The sequence below is a fragment of the Coregonus lavaretus genome (genome assembly GCF_964263955.1).
Source record: "Coregonus lavaretus genome assembly, chromosome: 4".
Classification (NCBI taxonomy): Eukaryota; Metazoa; Chordata; class Actinopteri; order Salmoniformes; family Salmonidae; genus Coregonus; species Coregonus lavaretus.
The window spans coordinates 10,248,654-10,268,991 of NC_139991.1; the positions used below are offsets into that span (position 1 = coordinate 10,248,654).

Sequence of the window (20,338 nt, forward strand, 5' to 3'; positions counted from 1 at the left end):
TGCTTGTTCTCAGCTGTGAGCTATTTCCTGTTGTTTGTTGTCATAACTAAAATGTGTGCTTTCCTCTGATTTATTGGCTAGGAATTCTCTGTTACATTGTTTCACTATTGCTTTGAGAAATGGTTGAGTCAATTTAAATGGCTTCTGAAATTATCACCATTTGACTGTTTTCCTTAGGCTGTAGAGATTGATTATAATTCTTATTCATTACATTTTAGGCATTTAGCAGATGCTCTTATCCAGAGCAACTTACAGTATTGAGTGCACACATTTTCGTACTTTTTCCATACTGGCCCCCTGTGGGAATCGAACCCACAACCCTGGCATTGCAACCCCCATGCTCTACCAACTGAGCTATTAGTAATAATGAGTAATTTTTTGTCATGAGTAATAACATTGTCATAAGGCCTACATTTCCTTTTTGCTGACATAGTTGGAAAATGTGCATGTCCACTTTCCACGAAATACTCCTCTTCAGGAGTTTGAATCTATATTCAACCATTTTAATCATTGCACAGTAAAAGGTTGACCTTTAAAAAAACGATTTAGTCATGAGAAATGCACTTAAATGATGGGAGGTCTGTTGCTCTATATACAGTGGGGGAAAAAAGTATTTAGTCAGCCACCAATTTTGCAAGTTCTCCCACTTAAAAAGACGAGAGAGGCCTGTAATTTTCATCATAGGTACACGTCAACTATGACAGACAAATTGAGAAAAAGAAATCCAGAAAATCACATTGTAGGATTTTTTATGAATTTATTTGCAAATTATGGTGGAAAATAAGTATTTGGTCACCTACAAACAAGCAAGATTTCTGGCTCTCACAGACCTGTAACTTCTTCTTTAAGAGGCTCCTCTGTCCTCCACTCGTTACCTGTATTAATGGCACCTGTTTGAACTTGTTATCAGTATAAAAGACACCTGTCCACAACCTCAAACAGTCACACTCCAAACTCCACTATGGCCAAGACCAAAGAGCTGTCAAAGGACACCAGAAACACAATTGTAGACCTGCACCAGCCTGGGAAGACTGAATCTGCAATAGGTAAGCAGCTTGGTTTGAAGAAATCAACTGTGGGAGCAATTATTAGGAAATGAAAGACATACAAGACCACTGATAATCTCCCTCGATCTGGGGCTCCACGCAAGATCTCACCCCGTGGGGTCAAAATGATCACAAGAACGGTGAGCAAAAATCCCAGAACCACACAGGGGGACCTAGTGAATGACCTGCAGAGAGCTGGGACCAAAGTAACAAAGCCTACCATCAGTAACACACTACACCGCCAGGGACTCAAATCCTGCAGTGCCAGACGTGTCCCCCTGCTTAAGCCAGTACATGTCCAGGCCCGTCTGAAGTTTGCTAGATTGCATTTGGATGATCCAGAAGAGGATTGGGAGAATGTCATATGGTCAGATGAAACCAAAATAGAACTTTTTGGTAAAAACTCCTCGTCGTGTTTGGAGGACAAAGAATGCTGAGTTGCATCCAAAGAACACCATACCTACTGTGAAGCATGGGGGTGGAAACATCATGCTTTGGGGCTGTTTTTCTGCAAAGGGACCAGGACGACTGATCCGTGTAAAGGAAAGAATGAATGGGGCCATGTATCGTGAGATTTTGAGTGAAAACCTCCTTCCATCAGCAAGGGCATTGAAGATGAAACGTGGCTGGGTCTTTCAGCATGACAATGATCCCAAACACACCGCCCGGGCAACAAAGGAGTGGCTTCGTAAGAAGCATTTCAAGGTCCTGGAGTGGCCTAGCCAGTCTCCAGATCTCAACCCCATAGAAAATCTTTGGAGGGAGTTGAAAGTCCGTGTTGCCCAGCGACAGCCCCAAAACATCACTGCTCTAGAGGAGATCTGCATGGAGGAATGGGCCAAAATACCAGCAACAGTGTGTGAAAACCTTGTGAAGACTTACAGAAAACGTTTGACCTGTGTCATTGCCAACAAAGGGTATATAACAAAGTATTGAGAAACTTTTGTTATTGACCAAATACTTATTTTCCCCTATAATTTGCAAATAAATTCATTAAAAATCCTACAATGTGATTTTCTGGAATTATTTTTCTCATTTTGTCTGTCATAGTTGACGTGTACCTATGATGAAAATTACAGGCCTCTCTCATCTTTTTAAGTGGGAGAACTTGCACAATTGGTGGCTGACTAAATACTTTTTTCCCCACTGTAACCTAACAAGCCCTGGTCACATTTCGTATGGCATATTAATTGGCTACAACGTAAATGTGCAATTTCTGACGGTCAAAACGATGACGATCACTTATTGAAATTGACAGCACAGGTTCCTTCTAGACGTGCCTTTTTTGCACATAGATCTGTGTATTCCAGTAAGCGAGGTGAGGTGAGCTGGTTAAACCTCATGGTAATAAAAGCATGAGAGGAAGACTTCACTATCAATAGTGTCCTTCTGTATGGCTCATGAATTTGATTCAGGAAATGTAGGTCTGTAAGTGTGTTACATATGAAGGTGTGTTAGGCTACCTAACAAACTATAGGCCTATGATACACTTAGTTTAGAATAACTAAGAAGCTATGATGTGCAGAAGAGGAATTTGAACTATAGTTTTTGTACTTTCCAATTAGGAACTGAAACATCTAGGCCTATACACCCAGTTAAATGCCATGCATGTTGAATCAAAATGGTGTGCATCGAATTTGAAACATTGAAGAGCTTAGAATTATTGATATTTCAAGATCATGTCTCAACTTAATTTCACAAAGATTTCAGAGGAATATCTTTGAAATATGATAGGCCTATGATTGTACAATTATGCTACTTTCTTATGCACCATCACTCAAACATTAATTTCTCTGCTTCTCTCTCTCTCTCTCTGCTTCTCTTTCTGCTTCTCTCTGATACACAGCACTTAATGGGCCGCCAAATACACTGAAGCTGTCTCAGAGACCGTATACTCACAATGTGTTCAAGCCCATTGCTTAATTTGAGATTTGGCTTCTTTCATGAATTCTGTGTTCACCACAAACAAACACAAATTTAATTTAGAAGGACTAAATTAACCCCTATGACACCTTTTCAATTGCAGTACTCGGCCCTGGCAGGCCTCAGTGTGTTCCTGCTATACCCAGGCTCTGGGTACTGTGAACTGGAGGCTCAGAGGCTTTTGGCAGCTCAGGATAGGCATCTCCACCTCCACTGATGCCCTGCCAGCTCATAGTCATGTATTGTGTGTTGTTGAACCCCTCTCCAACCCACTCCCCTTGTCTGTTTTACTAACCTGAGGAAGGAGAGTGTTTTCCCCCTCCTCTCTCTCTCTCTCTCTGAAGTCTGCTTTGATCTGGTTAGTGTGACCGCTGGGCAGTAAGCATCGTAATGGTCTCTTCATGACACCCCTGCTGCTCGCCCATCTTAGGTTGTTTAGTCATACTAATGTGCACAGCACCTCGGGAGGCAGGAGCATTCGTCACTGCTGGAGCTCAACAGCTCCACATCCACACCTAAAACCTTCAACATTAAATATTAGCCTGATAGCCTAGTTGGAATGCAAAGGGAATGGAAGAGGTGTGTGTGTGTGTGTGTTTCTTTTTGTTTCTCGTGTTTATGTCCACTTGTCTGCAAATGTACATGTAATCAGTGTTCTTGGCTTGTGGTTCCTATTGAATAGTTGGCCAACAGGCATACAGAAAGAATCAATTTGGAAGTAAGAACCCAGCAGGGTGACATGTCAGGTCCGGCCACTAACAATGGCCCTTAACGTCAGAGTGAGAAAGAGGATGTTACGGTCTCATTACACCAGCCCAACTGTGTGTGTGTGTGTGTGTCTGTGTGTCTGTGTGCATGCGTGTGTATGTGCATGCACACGTGTGTGTGTGTGTGCGCTACTGAGATTGAACGTCTGCCCCCTGCTGATTGTCCCCCTTGGGGGTGGTCATTGTCAGAAGGAGCAGACTGGCCAGGGCCACCATGGCGCTGTAAGAAGCAGCTGGCTTCAGGGAATGAGGTGAAGACTCTCCACAGCACATGTCTCTTTAATATCACTCCTCTCTCTGGTAATGAGCAAGCTGGGCACAGACCACCATTCAGGCTTAATATGATACACTGTGTACAGTGCATTCAGAAAGTATTCAGACCCCTTCACTTTTTCCACATATTGTTATGTTACAGCCTTATTTTAAAATGGATTAAATACAAAAAAATCCTCATCAATCTACACACAATTCCCCATAATGACAAAGCTTTTATTAGAACTTTTTGCTAATTTATTAAAAATAAAAAACAGAAATACCTTATTTACATAAGTATTCAGACCATTTGCTATGAGACTCGAAATTGAGCTCAGGTTCATCGTGTTTCCATTGATCATCCTTGAGATGTTTCTACAACTTGATTGGAGTCCACCTGTGGTAAATTCAATTGATTGGACATGATTTGGAAAGGTCCCACAGTTGACAGTGCATGTCAGAGCAAAAACCAAGCCATGAGGTCGAAGGAATTGTCCGTTGAGCTCCGAGACAGAATTGTGTCGAGGCACAGATCTGGGGAAGGGTACCAAAAAATTCTGCAGCATTGAAGGTCCCCAAGAACACAGTGGCCTCCTTCATTCTTAAATGGAAGAAGTTTGGAACCACCAAGACTCTTCCTAGAGCTGGCCGCCACTGAGCAATTGGAGGAGAAGGGCCTTGGTCAGGGACGTGACCAAGAACTCGATGGTCACTCTGACAGAGCTCCTCTGTGGAGATGGTAGAACCTTCCAGAAGGACAACCATCTCTGCAGCACTCCACCAATCAGGCCTTTATGGTAGAGTGGCCAGGCGGAAGCCACTCCTCAGTAAAAGACACATGACAGCCCACTTGGAATTTTCCAAAAGGCACCTAAAGGACTCTCAGACCATGAGAAACAAGATTCTCTGGTCTGATTAAACCAAGATTGAACTCTTTGGCCTGAATGCCAAGCATCACGTCTGGAAGAAACCAGGCACCGCTCATCACCTGGCCAATACCATCCCTACGGTAAAGCATGGTGGTGGCAGCATCATGCTGTGGGGATGTTTTTCAGCGGCAGGGACTGGGAGACTAGTCAGGATCGAGGGAAATATGCAAAGTACAGAGAGATCCTTGATGAAAACCTGCTCCAGAGCACTCAGGACCTCAGACTGTGGTGAAGGTTCACCTTCCAACAGGACAACGACCATAAGCACAGAGCCAAGATAATGCAGGAGTGGCTTCGGGACAAGTCTCTGAATGTCCTTGAGTGGCCCAGCCAGAGCCCGGACTTGAACCTGATCGAACATCTCTGGAGAGACCTGAAAATAGATGTGCAGAGTTTGAGAGGATCTGCAGAGAAGAATGAGAGAAACTCCCCAAATACAGGTGTGCCAAGCTTCTAGCGTTATACCCAAGAATCGATGCTGTAATCGCTGCCAAAGGTGCTTCAACAAAGTACTGAGTAAATGGTCTGAATACTTATGTAAATGTGATATTTCCATTCTTTTTATTTTTTTATAAATGTGCAAACATTTCTAAAAACCTGTTTTTGCTTTGTCATTATGGGGTATTGTGTGTAGATTGATGAGGGGAAAAAAAGAAACAATCATCAATTTTAGAATAAGGCTGCAACGTAACAAATTGTGGAAAAAGTGAAGGGGTCTGAATACTTTCTGAATGCACTGTAACTGTTATACACAGGCCAGCATAGTATCAATGTGGAGCGGCTCTGTATTTATGTCCCGGTAATGGGCAGGTAATGGGCAGATGGCCATTTGGGCTCAGTGTCCTACTATGTGTTAATGGACTTGCTGGGAGACAGACGGCCATTCCGGCTTGCTGTGTGTGTTACACAGATGTTAATGTCGTGTGGAGCTCTGTGCTGCTCGCGCTCTCCTGTGTAGGAGCAAATCACTACTTTGTTACTCATTTTTTTCTTTTAAACACTGGACATGCATTTCATTAAACTCTCCTGTGTACACACACAGGCACACACACACACCAACACACACACATGCTGCCCCTCCCACCTTCGATGCTAGGGCTAAATCAAGCTCCATTGAAGTCATGTGGGTGGGAGGATGTTTTCTAAAGGAAAGGAGAAAAGCATTTGAACTGGAGGCAGGCAGCTACATAGCTAGTGGGGAGGGTAAAGTATAGTAGCCAGACTGATGTCTGCATGCTCCTTAGTGTGGGAGTCTGCTTGTCTTCCCACAGCATGTCATCCGCAGCATTGTGTATGAGACCACTAAACACCAAGGAAATGCTGGGGCTAAATGTCAGGGCACTTCCATCTGATACAAGGTTAACTGCTGAAGAAAAACAACTATTGGCAAGATGCGAGGTTGTGTAATGAATGGAGGACTGGATCAAGAAATGGATTACAGTATAAACAGACTCTGTTCTCTATAAAACGCCAATACTCATTTTGTTTCTATCTTAAATGTTGTACTGTCAAAGAACAACATAGGTAATCAATTAAAGTTAGTAGCTGACAATCTATAGAGAACTGTATATTCATTTGCAATCTTAAGAGCCCGTCACAAATTATTGAAAGAGGACACCATAGATATCGAGTTATGTCTATTGACACACTTAAATTCTACAGTGTGTGGCTTCCTAAAGGAAGCAATGTGATAATAAAGATTGAATGAGTCTATTATTACTTTTCTGCAGCATGTAATGATGATTATTGGAATAAACCGTGAATGGCTACAGAGAACCTGAAGCGTCAAGGTCTGCAGCTAGTTTCTCCAGTGCCATTATCAACTGCCTCCATGAGAACAGCAGATCTAGGAGGAACTAGGAACTAGGGGGAAGGTCCCTCCTGAGATGATGTGCTGGAGGGCGTGAGAGCTGCTGCCAACCAATTAGGCTTGTTTCTTTTTGTTTGTCTCTGGGGGTGGACATGCAACCGGTAAACAGGAGAGCACCTGTACCATACGCACATATATACACACACACACATAAACATACTACGAAAACAGAATGTTATACAGAATGATATAGGCTACTGAAAGGGTCATAACTCATGATCCATAGAACATAACCTTTTATTATTCATATGGGTGTCTGTGTGTACAATGGAGAAAGCTCCCCCTTGACTCTTTGTAATGGCTCTGTCAAATGTCATGCTCAACCAGTGTGTGTGTGTGTGTGTGTGTGTGTGTGTGTGTGTGTGTGTGTGTGTGTGTGTGTGTGTGACCATGAATATCCACAGTCATGTTTAAGGGTTCTCCATGATAGCAGCCTACATGTCAGCCTATGGGTTCTTATCTCCTTCCCACAGTGCAGCGGGTCCTACTGTATCTCCCACCAGCAACACGTTACAAATGTACTTTTAGGAATCAACTCTCCCCAGAAGCCGAGAGACATACACTACATGACCAAAAGTATGTGGACACCTGCTTGTCGAATATCTCATTCCAAAATCATGGGCATTAAAATGGAGTTGGTCCCTCCTTTGCTGCTATAATACTCTCTAGTCTTCTGGGAAGGCTTTCCACTAGATGTTGGAACTTTGCTGCGAGGACTTCCATTCAGCCAGAAGAGCATTAGTGAGGTCGGGCACTGATGTTGGGCGATTAGGCCTGGCTCGCAGTCTGCGTTCCAATTCATCCCAAAGGTGTTCGATGGGGTTGAGGTCAGGGCTCTGTGCAGGCCAGTCAAGTTCTTCCACACCGATCTCGACAAACCATTTTTATATGGACCACGCTTTGTTTACGGGGGCATTGTCATGCTGAAACAAGAAAAGGCCTTCCCCGAACTGTTGCCACAAATTTGGAAGCACGGAATCGTCTAGAATGTCATTGTATGCTGTAGCATTAAGATTTCCCTTCACTGGAACTAAGGGGCCTAGCCCGAACCATGAAAAACAACCCCAGACCATTATTCCTCCTCCACCAAACTTTACAGTTGGCACTATGCATTGAGACAGGTAGTGTTTTCCTGGTATCGGCCAAACCCAGATTCGTCCGTCGGACTGCCAGATGGTGAAGCTGCCCCAGAGTCCAATGGTGGCTAGCTTTACACCACTCCAGCCAACGCTTGGCATTGCGCATGGTGATCATAGGCTTGTGTGCGGCTGCTCGGCCATGGAAACCCATTTCATGAAGCTCCCGATGAACAGCTCTTGTGCTGACGTTGGTTCCAGAGGCAGTTTGGAACTCGGTAGTGAGTGTTGCAACTGAGGACAGACGATTTTTGCGCGCTAAGCTCTTCAGCACTCGGCAGTCCCATTCTGTGAGCTTGTGTGGCCTACCACTTCACGGCTGAGCCGTTGTTGCTCTTAAACATTTCCACTTCACAATAACAGCACTTACAGTTGACAGGGGCAGCTCTAGCAGGGCAGAATTGTGACGAACTGACTTGTTGGAAAGTTGGCATCCTATGACGGTGCTACATTGAAAGTCACTGAGCTCTTCAGCAAGGCCATTTTTCTGCCAATGTTTGTCTATGGAGATTGCATGGCTGTGTGCTAGATTTTATACACCTGTCAGCAACGGGTGTGGCTGAAATAGCCGAATCCACTAATCTGAAGGGGTGTCCACATACATTTGTATGTATAGTGTAAGTAATTCATGAAGTTTGTATATACAGTGTGTCTTAATCTGTGCTAGAATAGTCTGAGATGTTAGGTTTTGCTCTATTTTTTAATTGAGATGGGATATGCTGCCCTGAAGTTCCCAGCTCTCTGGAGTTGGTACTATTGGCCGGCTTGAGTAGTGTTAATATAGAGTTTAGGAAGAAGAAGTGCTTTGTGCTTCTGTCTGTGGCTCCCGAGTGGCGCAACGGTCTAAGGCAATGCATCTCAGTGCTTGAGGCGTCACTACAGATCCCCTGGTTCGATTCCAGGCTGTATCACAACCGGCCGTGATTGGGAGTCCCATAGGGCGGTCCACAATTGGCCCAGCATCGTCTGGGTTTGGCCGGTGTAGGCCGTCATTGTAAATAAGAATTTGTTCTTAACTGACTTGACTAGTAAAATAAAAAATAACAATACTGTAAGTGTCTATAGGGCAAAACCAAATGATTTGGTCAGTTTTGAAACAGATTCTTCCCCCTCAGAGATCCTTCTGTTTAGTCAGGGAAGTATGTGTGTGTGTATACTATTCCACTGACATCTACTCTTTATCAGTACATTTGCGTTCCTGTGCCAGTCCTTCTGTGTTGGAGCCAGGATGGAATTGCTTCTATTGTCAGTTTTTCTGTTTATTTGTGTGCTGTTCTTGTTGAGTCTGTGCGTGTCAGTCTACACTTTAAGGTTTGTGATTTGTATTATTTGTGTATTCCAGATATAGCCGCTGAACATTTGAATGGTTCCTCATTGGTAATGGACTTGTTCAGTGCTGCCAAACATTGTCTCCATCATTACCAGCTCTCCTGAGTCTAATTATTGTACATTTGAGAATATGTCCAAAACACCCTGCCTGTCTGTTACACAATGGACAAACTAGACTGTAGTGTAGCCACTATAATCACCCATTTCATTTCATGTTTCTAAAACAATGAAATATCTTGAGTGAATGAGAAAGTGCCCATTGCTTTCAGACAGCAGTTTGGAGTCACGCTTCTCACTTGTTTATAGCCACAACATGGCTTTCACCTCTAAAAGTGATTATAAAATAGTTTGACAACCCTGTTTGTAAGCTTTCAAATGATATCAAACCCAACTGTTTATCTTTTCCAGTGATGAAAACATGGATGTCTCATGTTGGGCGGCAGGTAGCTTAGTGGTTAAGAGCGTTGTGCCAGTAACCGAAAGGTCTCTGGTTCTAATCCCCGAGCCGACTAGGTGAAAAATCTGTCGATGTGCCCTTGAGCAAGGCACTTAACCCTAATTGCTCCTGTAAGTCGCTCTGGATAAGAGCGTCTGCTAAATGACCTATTTATTTTTTTTATTAATTTTTTCATGGTAGGGTGGGTATGCAAAATGGGTCAACTCTGAGCACCTTTATCTCCTGAATGTTTTGGCAAGTCACTTTCTGACCACTTCTACCATGGGCAAACATTCATGGAAGGTTTCGTTCAGTCAGAAAGTGATTGAATTCATATATAACTACCCTTATGCCAAAAATGCTCAGTGTGTCAGCTCCACATTTTACATTATTGAAGTTAGATAACTTTGTTGAAATGTCCCACTCTGACTTGCTGATCAATCCTATATCATCATCCACAAAACAGATATCTGGTTCATCTGTAATGGTGTGATCACAGTGCTGCTTCCATCATTCCTCTCCTAGAGCCTATCTCCCATAACAGCTCTCTCTAACGCATGACGAGAGCTTGCCTATAAGCACAGCAATTCCAGAACAGATTCACTGATAGACTGGTTATGTTAACATTAAAGAGGAGAGATTCAAAGTGGAGCTCTATCCTGGTCACACTTTATTTTACATCCCTATTACACATGCTTACTAGAGAATGACATGGTAACAGGTGGTACCTTTTTGGCTCTGATTTGAAATCATTACAAATGGTATCATGTGCAAATGTTTTGAATGAATGGCGAAGGAACTGATTTATTAGGCAAGGATAATGTCATTGAATTGTGATCATGTCATTTGAAAATCTCTTTCTTGATTTTCTCCCTCTAGGTGGAGCGGATCATGGACAAGCGGCGCAACAAGAAGGGCAAGTGGGAGTACCTGATCCGGTGGAAGGGTTACGGCAGCAAGGAGGACACCTGGGAGCCTGAGCACCACCTGCTGCACTGTGAGGAGTTCATCGACAGCCTGCGTCTACACACCCAACACAAGCAACCCAAACCCCCCAAGCTGCCCCCTGGAGCGGCAGGGGGACCAGGGAGGCCGGGAGGGGCCCCAGGGGGGGTTGGACCACACCTCCTCACCGCCTGTCCTCCAGCCCCAGACACCCCGAGAGCACGAGCAGAGGCACGCAAGAAGAAAAGGACTAGTGGTAGTACAGGGGCCGGGGTTAATCCTGGGGCAGGAGTAAGGGTGGACATGGGTTTGGGGGTTGGCACTGGAGCTTCTCAGAAGCAGAAGAAGGTGAGTGGAGGAGGAGCTGGAGGAGGAGGGGGAGGGAAGCATGTCTCTCCACACAGGATGACCAAAGCTATGCCGTACAAGGCTCCTCCGGGGGGACTGCAGTTTGTGCCCCCAGTAAGGGGCCCTCATAACGGACTACAGAACGGAGAGGTGGACCCTGACCTGTACAGGGCAGCAGCCAGGACACACAGACTGCCCCAGGACACGGTAGAGATGGTGATGGGGGGCGTGGAGACCACCGGGACACCACTGGTCAATGAACTAGGTAAGTGATGCGCTCTGAATGGAATATATACCTTATTATAGATAGTAGGGCCATGAGTTTGTCCTGGCCAAGTGACCTGGCCAGAAAACATTCAGGGCCCTAGCTATTGATTGAATGAACATGTGCAGTGAACTATAGGATTTCTAGTAGGATTGATAGACAGAGGGAGAGATAGACGGAACATTTACATCACAGCTTGAGGTGATGCTGGTTTGTTCTGTCAGCTTGCTATCTTGCCAATATGCCAGCCAAAGCTAGCTTACATAATAGCCCAGTGGAAATGACATTGTTATATTGTTGTTGTCATTTTGGTTTTCACTCAATTCCGATTCAATGTAGTTTTGTTCTCTATTGAATTACAGTGATTCCAGTGGGATGGGAATATTCATTTGAAATGGAAACGCATTGTATCCTGGACAGTTAGCTACATGCCATGGTGGATTTGGTAAACCAGGTTGTATCTCTGCAGAGTACCAGATGTATAAGATGTAGATGAGACTGCCAGAGGATGCCTCTGTGACCTACAGTTGAATACATGCTCTGTGAGGTCCTTATGGCTCAGTATTGTACTACTGAGAGTGGTGATAAGGACAGTGAATTCCACTCCTGGGTCACAGTCCAAGACTAGCCTCATTGAGTTAATGATTATATTTATAAAGTCCTTTCCACCTCTGCCAGGGTCAAATCACAATGTGTGGGGGCTGTTTGTCATCACATTGATAGTTAGATTATTTTACAAATGTCTGGATAGACTGGATGTTTGTCAGTGGTAGTATTTTGCCCTCTTATTATGATTTTGTTTTAGTCCAACCTCATACCCAAGCAAATCAGTACCATGTGGCAAATTGAACAAATTACAGCATACTGATGATCTACTGAAGGCAGTTAATTGCCACATTACAACAGTGTGTTACACTATACAACTTGAAACACAGTACTATTGTACACCTCATATTTATGTTAGGTGTGAATCATGTTCAGTAATGCATTTTATTGTTACTGTTAGTTCTCTATTAGCACTCAGGATAAGCTGGAGCCCTAGGCCACGGGAGAGCTTTGAAGATGTTGAACAATGTTTGGTTATCTGACTAGAACAAGAGATGGGAAGTCACTGCATTTATTTGCGTCAAACTACGAAGACAAGCCAAAAGCAGGCATGCTTGTATTACACTTGCACAGTGATTTTCGCAGAGCACACATTTGTCTCAAACCCTTGTAAAAAGCATAACAAATCTGTGCGTTTCCACAGAAACCCTTTGTGTGTTTCCACAGACAATACGCTGTATGGCGTGACTCATTTTACACCTATTGTTTTCCTCTCCAGAGTCACTAGACCCCAGCTGAAAGACACAGCACTGGGCTCACAACTATCTACCTTTGCTTTGCAGCTGAAAGGCACAGCAATGGGCTCATAAATGTGACCCGTTCAGGAAGCTAGGCGTATGTCATACGTCACTACTTCACAGGAGAGGCATTTGAACGTAATCGTTTTATTTTGATCAAAATATGTGTTGGGGCAGAAATGCCTTCTGGAATATGTGAACTTTCATGTGTCTTAAATACAAATAAAATTGTTAAATTACGAGCCTAGTTGGTTTAGCCACGGAAAAAGACAGGAACCTTCCTGCTAGCCATGATTGGCTGAGATAATGGATGGGCTGGACATGCCAAGAGATGAGTTCGGATTGGTCTGCCATGTAGCATGTTTCTGTCAATAACATGAGCTAATCAGTAAGTGTAAATAATCCTTCCTACCGCAGATTTTTTGAAAGATAAAACATTAGCCACAGAGAACTGCAAAAGTGTTGCTACTGCTCTCAACAACTTTGCTGCCCTGAATTGAGCAGATCAGTGGGGAAAAGTTGTAATGGACTACTTTCTGCACACGGTCAGTGTGAACCGGAGTGACTTGACACAACACGGGCCAAACAAGTTGTACAAACAAAATGGTCAGCTAAAGGGGTTCCAGACTGCTATGAAGCATTCATCCATGTTTACGGGTAAGAGTTAGCTACATTTTCAGATATTATATGTTTCTAATTTTGTCAGAAAGTCATTTTCATTGCAAGTTAAAGCGTACTGTTAGCTAGCTAACGAACGTTAACTTGCTGGCTTGCTAGCTAATGTTGTGTGTATGATCTGTGTAGTAATATTATTTGTATCTCAGAAAGCATTTTGCATTGGTAGTTGTAGCATAATGTTAGCTAGCTAGCTAACATTGAACCTAGTTGGTTAGCTTTAGCTACCTGCAGATTCATACTACAGCATTTCATGCATGGTGGCTAGCTATGTCAATCAGTTTGTATTGCTAGTAGTATGGGTTGGGATTATGGTTCATTGTTTAGCTAGCTACCTACATGTCTAAACAAAAGACTCCATGTGGTAAGGTCCTCTGTAGCTCAATTGGTAGAGCATGGCGCTTGTAACGCCAGGGTAGTGGGTTCGATCCCCGGGACCACCCATACTTAAAAATGTATGCGCACATGACTGTAAGTCGCTTTGGATAAAAGCGTCTGCTAAATGGCATATTATTTATTATTATTATTACATGTCTAGACAATAGTGACCCATCCACTTAGCTAGATGTGGCTGGGGGGTGGTTATAGCATTTCTTTCACATGACCCATCAATTTAGACAAGTGTGTCTCGGAAGCATCATCTAATAATTCTAAAATATTTATACAACATTTTTATTTGGACATGTTCTATTTTTGATATTGCTACTATGCAATTATGCAAGTAACCATTTCACTGTACCGTTTACAGCTTTGTATCCTGTGCATGTGACAAATAAACTTTAATTTTGTTTGATATAGTGTGTGTTTACCAGAGACGGTAATGTGAACAACAACATGACCTGCACCAAAGTCAGATTAGGATATAGGCAAAGGACTAGATAGTGTATTGTTACCTGGAGTTTTTCCTTATTGTAGGCTACTACATTCACCATTTTTAATCTTGAAATCTTTGGTTGTTTACTACAATACCTTACTCACTCTGTTTAGCACATGGCCTCACATGTGAATACCTAAAGAGATGGGTGGGGCTAAGGCTTAAGAGGGTGTGAACGACGATGAATAGGTGTAGACAAAGAAGAGCTCTCCAGTAGGTGTACCAAAACATTCAAGGGCCATTTCCTCAAAAGTGGGTTTACAAGTTTATCAACTTTCAAAGCAGAATTACTTTCCCATTGTTCCTCAACTGCAGTGTATGATATACCATTCGGTAGCTCTGAATCACTACTTTTATCCAATGTAAAAAACACAATTTCAAATTTTGCAACATAAGAACGAATCGAGGTGGTCGGTCCCAAATTAGCTACAGTCCCTTTTGCTTTGCATTATCGTCTCTACCTCTGTCTATCATGAAAGCGGGACAGGGTTGAGGCTTTAATGTCGTCAATCTATTTAAATCCACTATACGGATCCATTAGTGTCACTTTGCCTTTATTAAAACATTTGCCTCAATATGGTCCCATCGCAATGAGTGTAATAGTTTATTGGTCGGGTGATAACATTGTGACCTATGATGTCTAATGTCACGAGATGACAGAGGAGAAATGTCTGTCACGCTTACAGCTGGCCTTGCATTATAACATCTGGCTGGGGTCTGGGGACTCTGAAAGGTCTACCCCTGAGGGATCAAACCAAGGTTTGAACACGGTTTACCAGCATTTACGCTCTAGCTCTTTTTCTCATGGTCAAATCAGATCATAGAATACTTGTGCTGATAAATTTGTTGTTATAAAATATATTTGTAGAAATAGAATAAATGATAATTGTAGTTGGTAATTTCTCAATGGGTCAAGTTATGTTTGCCTTGGTCAGTAGCTGAATGTTGGTCCCTGTTTGGTCCTCTGTGCTCAGTAGTGCTCAGCCGTGCTCAGTAGTTTTTTATTTTTTTATTTTTTTATTTTATTTCACCTTTATTGAACCAGGTAAACCAGTTGAGAACAAGTTCTCATTTACAACTGCGACCTGGCCAAGATAAAGCAAAGCAGTGCGATAAAAACAACAACAGAGAGTTACATATGGGGTAAAACAAAACAAAGTCAAAAATACAACAGAAATACATATAATATACAGTGTGTGCAAATTTAGCAAGTTATGGAGGTAAGGCAATAAAATAGGCTATAGTGCAAAATAATTACAATTAGTATTAACACTGGAATGATAGATGTGCAAGAGATGATGTGCAAGTAGAGATACTGGGGTACAAATGAGCAAAATAAATAACAATATAGGGATGAGGTAGTTGGGCGGGCTAATTTCAGATGGGCTGTGTACAGGTGCAGTGATCGGTAAGGTGCTCTGACAACTGATGCTTAAAGTTAGTGAGGGAGATAAGTGTCTCCAGCTTCAGAGATTTTTGCAATTTGTTCCAGTCATTGGCAGCAGAGAACTGGAAGGAATTGCGGCCAAAGGAGGTGTTGGCTTTGGGGATGACCAGTGAGATATACCCGCTGGAGCGCAGACTACGGGTGGGTGTTGCTATGGTGACCAATGAGCTAAGATAAGGCGGGGATTTGCCTAGCAGTGATTTATAGATGGCCTGGAGCCAGTGGGTTTGGCGACGAATATGTAGTGAGGACCAGCCAACAAGAGCGTACAGGTCACAGTGGTGGGTATTATATGGGGCTTTGGAGACAAAACGGATGGCACTGTGATAGACTACATCCAATTTGCTGAGTAGAGTGTTGGAGGCTATTTTGTAAATGACATCGCCGAAGTCAAGGATCGGTAGGATAGTCAGTTTTACGAGGGCATGTTTGGCAGCATGAGTGAAGGAGGCTTTGTTGCGAAATAGGAAACCGATTCTAGATTTAACTTTGGATTGGAGATTCTTAATGTGAGTCTGGAAGGAGAGTTTACAGTCTAACCAGACACCTAGATATTTGTAGTTGTCCACATACTCTAGGTCAGACCCGTCGAGAGTAGTGATTCTAGTCGGGTGGGCGGGTGCAAGCAGCGTTCGGTTGAAGAGCATGCATTTAGTTTTACTAGTGTTTAAGAGCAGTTGGAGGCTACTGAAGGAGTGTTGTATGGAATTGAAGCTCGTTTGGAGGTTTGTTAACACAGTGTCCAATGAAGGGCCAGATGTATACAAAATGGTGTCGTCTGCGTAGAGGTGGATCTGAGAGTCACCAGCAGCAAGAGCGACGTCATTGATATACACAGAGAAAAGAGTCGGCCCAAGAATTGAACCCTGTGGCACCCCCATAGAGACTGCCATAGGTCCAGACAACAGGCCCTCCGATTTGACACATTGAACTCTATCTGAGAAGTAGTTGGTGAACCAGGCGAGGCAGTCATTTGAGAAACCAAGGCTATTTAGTCTGCCAATAAGAATGCGGTGGTTGACAGAGTCGAAAGCCTTGGCCAGGTCAATGAAAACGGCTGCAAAGTACTGTCTATTATCGATCGCGGTTATAATATCGTTTAGGACCTTGAGCGTGGCTGAAGTGCACCCATGACCAGCTCGGAAACCGGATTGCATAGCGGAGAAGGTACGGTGGGATTCGAAATGGTCGGTGATCTGTTTGTTGACTTGGCTTTCAAAAACTTTTGAAAGGCAGGGCAGGATGGATATGGGTCTGTAACAGTTTGGATCTAGAGTGTCACCCCCTTTGAAGAGGGGGATGACCGCGGCAGCTTTCCAATCTCTGGGGATCTCAGACGTTACGAAAGGTTGAACAGGCTAGTAATAGGGGTTGCGACAATTTCGGCGGCTAGTTTTAGAAAGAAAGGGTCCAGATTGTCTAGCCCAGATGATTTGTAGGGGTCCAGATTTTGCAGCTCTTTTAGAACATCAGCTGTCTGGATTTGTGTGAAGGAGAAGCGGGGGGGGCATGGGCAAGTTGCAGCGGAGGGTGCAGAGCTGGTGGCCGGGGTAGTGGTAGCCAGGTGGAAAGCATGGCCAGCCGTAGCAAAATGCTTGTTGAAATTCTCGATTATTGTAGATTTATCGGTGGTGATAGTGTTTCCTAGCCTCAGTGCAGTGGGCAGCTGGGAGGAAGTGCTCTTATTTTCCATGGACTTTACAGTGTCCCAAAACTTTTTGGAGTTAGTGCTACAGGATGCAAATTTCTGTTTGAAAAAGTTAGCCTTTGCTTTCCTAACTGCTTGTGTATATTGGTTCCTAACTTCCCTGAAAAGTTGCATATCGCGGGGGCTATTTGATGCTAATGCAGTACGCCACAGGATGTTTTTGTGCTGGTCAAGGGCAGTCAAGTCTGAGGAGAACCAGGGGCTGTATCTGTTCATAGTTCTGTATTTTTTGAATGGGGCATGTCTATTTAAGATTGAGAGGAAATTACTTTTAAAGAACAACCAGGCATCCTCTACTGACGGAATGAGATCTATATCCATCCAGGATACCTGGGCCAGGTCAATTAGGAAGGCCTGCTCGCTGAAGTGTTTTTGGGAGCGTTTGACAGTGATGAGGGGTGGTCGTTTGACCGCGGACCCGTTACGGACGCAGGCAATAAGGCAGTGATCGCTGAGATCCTGGTTGAAGACAGCGGAGGTGTATTTAGAGGGTAAGTTAGTCAGGATGATATCTATGAGGGTACCCATGTTTACGGATTTAGGGTTGTACCTGGTAGGTTCGTTGATAATTTGTGTGAGATTGAGGGCATCTAGTTTAGATTGTAGGATGGCCGAGGTGTTAAGCATATCCCAATTTAGGTCACCAAGCAGTACGAACTCTGAGGATAGATGGGGGGCAATCAATTCACATATGGTGTCCAGGGCACAGCTGGGGGCTGAGGGGGGTCTGTAGCAAGCGGCAACAGTGAGAGATGTATTTCTGGAAAGGTGGATTTTTAGAAGTAGAAGCTCAAACTGTTTGGGCACAGACCTGGATAGTATGATGGAGCTCTGCAGGCTATCTCTACAGTAGATTGCAACTCCACCCCCTTTGGCAGTTCTATCTAGACGGAAAATGTTATAGTTGGGGATGGAGATTTCAGAATTTTTGGTGGCCTTCCTAAGCCAGGATTCAGACACTGCTAGAACATCAGGGTTGGCGGAGTGTGCTAACGCAGTGAATAACTCAAACTTAGGAAGGAGGCTTCTGATATTTATGTGCAGAAAACCAAGACTTTTACGGTTACAGAAGTCAACAAATGATAGCTCCTGGGGAGTAGGAGTGATACTGGGGGCTGCAGGGCCTGGGTTAGCCTCTACATCACCAGAGGAACAGAGGAGGACTAGAATAAGGATACGACTAAAGGCTTTAAGAACTGGTCTTCTAGAGCGTTGGGTACATAGAATAAAGGGGGCAGTTCTCCGGGCGTTGTAGAAAAGATTCAGGGCATTATGTACAGAAAAGGATATGGAAGGATATGAGTACAGTTCAGGTAACCCTAAGCGTTGGGTAACAATGAAAGAGATAGCGTCATTGGAGGCATCGATTGAGCCGGTCTCGGCGTGTATGGGGGGTGGAACAAAGGAACTATATGAGGCAGTTTGAGAGGGACTAGGGGTTCTACAGTGAAATTGTATAATAAGAACTAACCCAAACAGCAATAGGCAAGGCATAATTGACATGGGAGAGAGGCATAAAGCAGTCACAGGTGTTATTAGAGAGAGCTAAGACACAACTGGAAATAGCGATAACGTTTGGGCTAAGACTTAACAGAATAAACAGGACAGGGTACCGTGTAAAGGAACAGTCCAGCAGGCATCAGCTGTGCAGCTGAGTGATCATAAGGTCCAGTGAACAGCAATAAGTGAGTCCGAGAGCAGTTCAAATTGGTGCTTCAGCACAGCTAGCAGGGAGCACAGTTGTAGTTTGCGTGTGCTAGCGGGCCGGGGCTGGCAGATGGATCTTCGTGGTCGTCACAACGGGAAGCCTGTTGAAACCACATCAGACTATTTCGTCGGCAAACCAGTCGTGTTGGATCGGCGGGGGCTCAGTGGCAACACTAGGAGGTCCCGTCCGGTTGACAGAGCGGTAGATAGCCGGGAGATGGGCCTGAGGCTAGCTCAAGGCTAACTGGTGCTTGCTATAGGGCAATGGTAATCAGCCAACAACAGGTTGCAGCTAGCTAGCTGGTTGTGATGATCCGGCGCTAGGGTCCAGTGATTCCGGCAGAAAGTCCAATAAGCTCTGGGTCGATAGCACGCTGGGTCGATAGCACGCTGTGCAGACTGGCCGACGAATTGTCCAGGCTAGAGCTAGAGCTGGCTGGTGGATAGTGTAGGCCACGGACAGTGGTGAAAGACGCTAACGGTGACTAATAGCAGGTAGCCATTCAGATTGCGGCTACACTCGTTTCAGCTTACGGTTCTTGATGAAAGTTATAAAGAAATAATAGAATCCTTTCCACGTTGGGCGAGGCGGGTTGCAGGAAAGTATATTTAGTTAAAGAATGAAAGTAAAAATTGAGAAATATATACAAAATAGACAAAAAAAACAAGAAACGGGATATTTACACAGGACGATGTAATAAAAGCGACCGCACTGCTACGCCACCTACTGAGCCGTGCTCAGTAGTGCTCAGTAGCTGTTTTATGTTGTCCTGTAAACAAGATGAGTCGCCTTGTCTCTCTCTGAGGATCATGGTCTTGCATTTGAATGTTGTCACATCCATAGTTTACCCCAGACTGGGGCCTTGGTGTGAATCCATTCTCTCTGCTCATTTGCAGTCATGCCTCTTTCATTGTCTGAGAGACTAATAGAATCAAGATGGGGTTTGATTCAATAGTTATGATACGCTGACAGGAGCAGCATGCAAAATGAGGATGATGTTACCCGATGACAAAGAAAATTGATATAGCCTTCTCACTCTTTCAAGGGAGTATTTTAAGAAAGAGTCTGAATAGACAACTATTGACATGCAAACAGAGCAATATAGGTGACCATGTTTTTTTGGATATCAGTAATGCACATCCCAGCTCCACAGCAGTTGTTAAAATATTATTTGCATGTCTATTGTGTCACTAGCTGAGCTGGCACTTACAGTACTACTGTATGCACAAAAGCTGTCTCTGAATAAGTCTTCCAGTGAAGAGGCTCAAGTACACCCCTTGAGATGCACCATGTCGTTTTCCAGGAAAGTCTCTCTAAAGTAGGGTACACTGCTCTGA

General features: G+C 43.9%; 1 protein-coding gene across 1 annotated transcript in view; it reads left to right on the top strand.

Moving 5' to 3' along the window:
• The window catches only part of LOC311128354 (chromodomain Y-like protein 2), a 59,205-nt gene that overhangs the window by 3,016 nt on the left and 35,851 nt on the right, over nucleotides 1–20,338 (top strand). The window contains exon 2 of the mRNA XM_084160466.1: nucleotides 10,568–11,246. Coding sequence (XP_084016592.1) covers nucleotides 10,568–11,246 — 679 coding nt within the window. The remainder of the gene's footprint in view (nucleotides 1–10,567; nucleotides 11,247–20,338) is intronic.